Source organism: Frankliniella occidentalis, unplaced genomic scaffold (assembly GCF_000697945.3).
Source record: "Frankliniella occidentalis isolate FOCC.00 unplaced genomic scaffold, Focc_3.1 Scaffold22, whole genome shotgun sequence".
NCBI classification, from domain to species: domain Eukaryota; kingdom Metazoa; phylum Arthropoda; class Insecta; order Thysanoptera; family Thripidae; genus Frankliniella; species Frankliniella occidentalis.
In genome coordinates, this window is record NW_026267152.1 from 1,544,306 (window position 1) to 1,549,003 (window position 4,698).

The 4,698-nt window shown below is 51.2% G+C and overlaps 1 protein-coding gene across 1 annotated transcript; it reads left to right on the forward strand.

Annotated features, from left to right (window-relative positions):
* The first annotated feature begins 3,026 nt into the window (after positions 1-3,026).
* On the forward strand, positions 3,027-4,637 carry LOC113218273 (ADP-ribosylation factor-related protein 1). The gene is made up of 5 exons (XM_026438546.2): positions 3,027-3,364; positions 3,469-3,639; positions 3,880-3,961; positions 4,056-4,227; positions 4,313-4,637. Exons 1-5 carry the CDS (start codon positions 3,272-3,274, stop codon positions 4,398-4,400), a joined length of 606 nt encoding a protein of 201 aa, XP_026294331.1. The 5' UTR covers positions 3,027-3,271; the 3' UTR covers positions 4,401-4,637.
* The last annotated feature ends 61 nt before the right edge of the window (positions 4,638-4,698 follow it).

Sequence of the window (4,698 nt, forward strand, 5' to 3'; positions counted from 1 at the left end):
CCCACAGGGCCATCTCTCTATCTATCTATCTATCTATCTATCTATCTATCTATCTATCTATCTATCTATCTATCTATCTATCTATCTATCTATCTATCTATCCTAAAGAAAGAAGTGTCCTCCCCCGTGTTCCTGTTCCGCGAGAAGCAATTCCAAACCCGATTCAAAGTTTAGTTGTCCGCCTGGAGCTCCCCGTTGTCTAGGGCCAGACAAACAGTACCGGAGCCGTCCTTTCCGCTTGGCGCGCGCGTCGCACGAGCTCTTTAGCCGAACCTGACTGTTTCAGGACGGTATTGTGCGATTCTCGGGTGCTGGACACGCGATTGCGAGTAGTCGACCAGGCTCCGGGAAGGGCAGTCGACCAGGGACTCGGGGAAAGTGCAAGTTGTACGATGTGGTGCATTTCGTGGTATGACCATGTTTGAACACTGACCGCCGAGTTTAGTCGGCAGCATCTTGGGGGTCATCCAGAAAGTACGACCGTTTTTTCTCCGAAATATTCGGCAGATTACGGGAGCGAGGCGCCTGCGAGAGACAAGGTAGGCCATCCCGCGATACACACGTGCACGGCAGGCAAGAGATTGTCTACCCACCAGGCGCTTTGAGAGCTTGCAGGCGCTGAACTCGCGGCAGTTTCGCGTGAAGGTCTAATGACGGCCGTACTTTCTGGGTGACCCCTCGCAGTGCAGGCAGGGGCGTGCGTGTGCACGCGTACCTCCACGGCTGCCACGCCCGCCCCGCCCCGTAAAAACACGCCGGCCGCTCTCTACGCCCTGCCATTTCCCGGAGAGGCAGCGGCAACGGCGTCTCTCGTTTATAGTGGCCTCCGCAGAGTTTTAAGGGGGATGCTGGAAAAATTGGGCCCCTCTTTTTTTTCTGCTCTCCTTCCGTAGGAGCGAAGCGACAGACTTGCGCAAGGCGTTCCGCGGGTCGCACCGCCTGCCCACAGGCAAGGCGACGTAGTGTACTTTGAAGGAAAGCCGACGGAGGCGGAAGAAACATCGCGACGGGAGTTTTACAACCGAAAGCGTCCCATCGCCGGCAAATATTTTTATGTGCTTCCCTCGCTCGCCGTGTGCCGCGCCGCCGGTGTTCTCCTGCTCCTGCCTCGCCAATAAAGCCGAGTGGCTTTCTCTTCTTTGCCGTGAAACAGATACGGCCCGGGCCACTCGAGCCGAGCGCCCTTTCACGCCTTCTACATGTCGGCCGCTTATTCCTCGACCTTACTAAACGAGAGAATAAAGAGAGAATAATGAATGGTGTGGCACGGGGCGGTTTCAGTGTGTGTGTGTGTGTGTGCGCGCGCGCGCGCGTGTGTCTGTCTCGGCGTGTGAGCGTGTGAGGGCAGCGGAGCCCGGGAGGAAGGCGAGGCACTTCACGCGAAAACAAGCAAACTTTGTAACGAGTTTCCTCGCGCGACTGAGTGTTCCTCGCCTGCCTCGTCCATGGCTTGTCCATGGTTTGTCCGTGTAAGACGGTGCAGACGACACACGAAGGCGGGCAAGTGTAGTGCAGCACTCGGGGTATACTGCAGCGGCGGGGGGAAGAGTCCCAGTCGGACGGGGGAAAACTACAACAACGGCAGGGCGGGACACTTCTTCACTTCGTCCACTTCGCCCACTTCGTCCATCTTCGTCCACTCTGTGCTACAGTCGAGGCCAATCCGTGATGTGTGCCTCTACCGCCTAGCCCTCCCTTTGTTATTACCCCAAGAGTGAGGGCCCAGTCGGTCACTACCGTCACCACTCAAGTCTCAACTGCAGCCACCCCGGAAAAACAGGCACACGACTCTCTCGAGCTGGTCGGCGTTGCGCTGCCGCCGTCGCATACCGCCCCCTCACCTCACTTACCGGCCGTCGGCACGGCGACGGTGGTCCTGACCCTGCTCCGGGAGTGCGCGGGCGTCGGCTCGTCGTCCAGGTCGTCGGCTGGGCCGGGCGCCAGGCCCTCGTGTCCGGCCGCGTGGCCGCCGAGCAGCAGGCCGAGCAGCAGGCCCATGCTGCACACCGCCGCCACCCTCATGGCTCAGGCTGCAAGGCTCGGCCACGCCGCGCCGTCCCGCCACGCCCCGCCGCCCCCCGCCCCGCCAGGCCCCGCGTCCTGAACCGGCGGCGCGACGCGGCGCGAGGCGAGCAGGAGCAGGGTGCCGTCCCGCGGCTGCGATCCACCTTGCCGGCGCGCATGGCGACGCCCGAGCGGTCCGTGCCGACGCCCAAGCCCCTGACGACGCGGCCCGGATACAGCCAGAATCATGTTTCGCCGTTGCCAGAGAGAGGGTAGCCGCCAGCCGCCGGGCGAGCGCGGCTGCTGCAACCACTCCACAGGTGCCGACGCGGCCCCCACGGTACCCGTTATCACCTGTACACCTCTGGTGCTCGCAGCATACTGTAAATACATTTTTGTTTCGTTTTCATGAGGAATTTAGTTTATTTGACCAATTTGAGCGAGGCGAGAGGGGAGGCCGCGAGAGGATCGTCGCGGTATCGTCTCCCTTTGATGCACTGACCTACCGCAGGTCATGGAGCTCCTTTACAGCCAGATTCTAGGTCTTATTAGTGCACCCGCCACCACAGCAAGGTGCCAGGCACCAGGGAACTCCCACCGCCCGCTTTCGCCGTGAGTCGAACCCCGGCCCAGAGCCGAGTCTTATGCCACCTTCGATGCAGTGCCACCAGGACGGTAACCACTACGCCGTCGGAACTCCACGAGGGGGTCGTGGTGAAATGGCGGGTTGTTGGGGTCGATTTGAAATTTGGTAGCCTGAGAAAAATTTCAGATCGACGGAGACTTGGTCCGCCGACCTTCTACGTCGTGCGTGTGTGCGCTACCCTCTAAACCACGGTGCTCCAGGGGACGATCCATTCCATCGCTGACTGTTAAAACAAATTGTAAGTGTGAAGAAATGTTTTTGTTCCCACAAAATATGCCTATTTGTGCGTTTTGAAGTACTGGGAACAACATGTCAAAAGACTGCAGTACAGTATAAGCAAAAAAAAAAAAAAAAAAAACGGAAGGAAGGAAGGGGCCTGTGGACCACCCTAGGGTGGTACAGGTAGTATTATGAAGGCACCTGGCACCTCAAATAGGGACGTGGGGTAGTGGGCGTTTTTCAGCTATACCCCCCGCGACAGAACATGAGAAGTGTAGTGGTGGACTATGAGAAATCTCTTCTGCTGTCAACTGACAGGACACGACGTGGAGGTTATGATTTGTTTGTATCAATGCGGACTGCGATAGATTCTGATATTTGTTTTGCCCTGCCCATGCCGACATGTACACTCTGTTCTATGGACTTTACAAGTACTTGGTACAGAAGGATGAATACTGCGTGTTGATATTAGGACTAGACAATGCTGGTAAAACAGTGAGTAATGTTTAACCTTCTGATTGAAGTGTATTATTTCAGATATCTGTTTTTAACATTACTTTTGGACAATTTGTTATTTTATTTGAATTACCTTTCTTCAGACGTATTTGGAGTCAGCGAAAACACAACTACTTTGTCAGTACCAAGGCATGAATCCTAGTAAAATAACGAGTACTGTTGGTCTCAATATTGGACGAGTTGTTGTTGGAGGTATTGCTCTCAATTTCTGGGATCTTGGTGGCCAGCAAGAACTCCAATCCTTATGGGACAAGGTATATACTGCTAGACTTTCCTGTTTGCTTTCACTGTATGTGATGCAAAGTTAGGCTTGTTGTGCAGGATCACATTACATTGTGGTTTGAACAACTACAGCTGGTCAACAGTCCTGTGGATACGATTTTCGATGAAATTTTTTGAAGTTCTTTATTGTAGTTACTTTTTTATCCTGTATATCATTTCTGTAGTGCCCCGCTCCTGTTTTAAAAATTAAAACATTTTTTTAAATTTTGCAGTACTATGCAGAGTCACATGCTGTTATATATATAGTGGATTCGTCAGATCGAGATAGAATATCTGAATCTAAAGAGACCTTTGGTAAGTTTTCTGTAGGCTGAAATAGAGAGCTCCTCAATGTCAATATCTTACTGTGTAGCTGAGTTGTCAACTTTTTTTTCAAATTTATTTGTAGACAAAATGATTAGTAGCCAGAGTCTACAGGGTGTACCACTTTTAGTACTGGCTAATAAACAAGATGTCACAGACTGCATGGGAGTGCGAGAAGTAAAACCAATTTTTAATCAAAACGCACATTTGATTGGAAGAAGAGACTGCATGGTTATGCCTATTTCAGCTCTTACAGGGTTTGTACCTCAATCAACAAATATTTTTTTCATCATTAAAGGTTGTGCTCAGGATTATAGAATGATTGTTTTTTCTTTAATTTAGGGAAGGAGTTGATGAAGGGATTCGATGGTTAGTAGGCTGCATCAAGAGAAACAGTGATGTTCGACCTCCAAGGAATCAGGATTCATAACCAGAGATGAACTTTTGTAGCCAGATTGTTGAATAACCAAGATTTGCAATTGTATCAAAACAATGTTATCTCATATGTCATCAATAATACTTCAAATCTGAAACAAAAGACATATTTTGCCTTTTCAACTCCATTTGGAAAATGTAAATTTAGTGAGAGACTTCAATCTATCATATTTTTGTAGTCACATCAAATATCTAACTATTTTTTTAAAGTCATTAAATAATTCTTAAGCTACATTCCTTCTGAGTTGTGCTGCAAGCACCTTGTGTCTCTGATATCAGTTAATGCCTACACT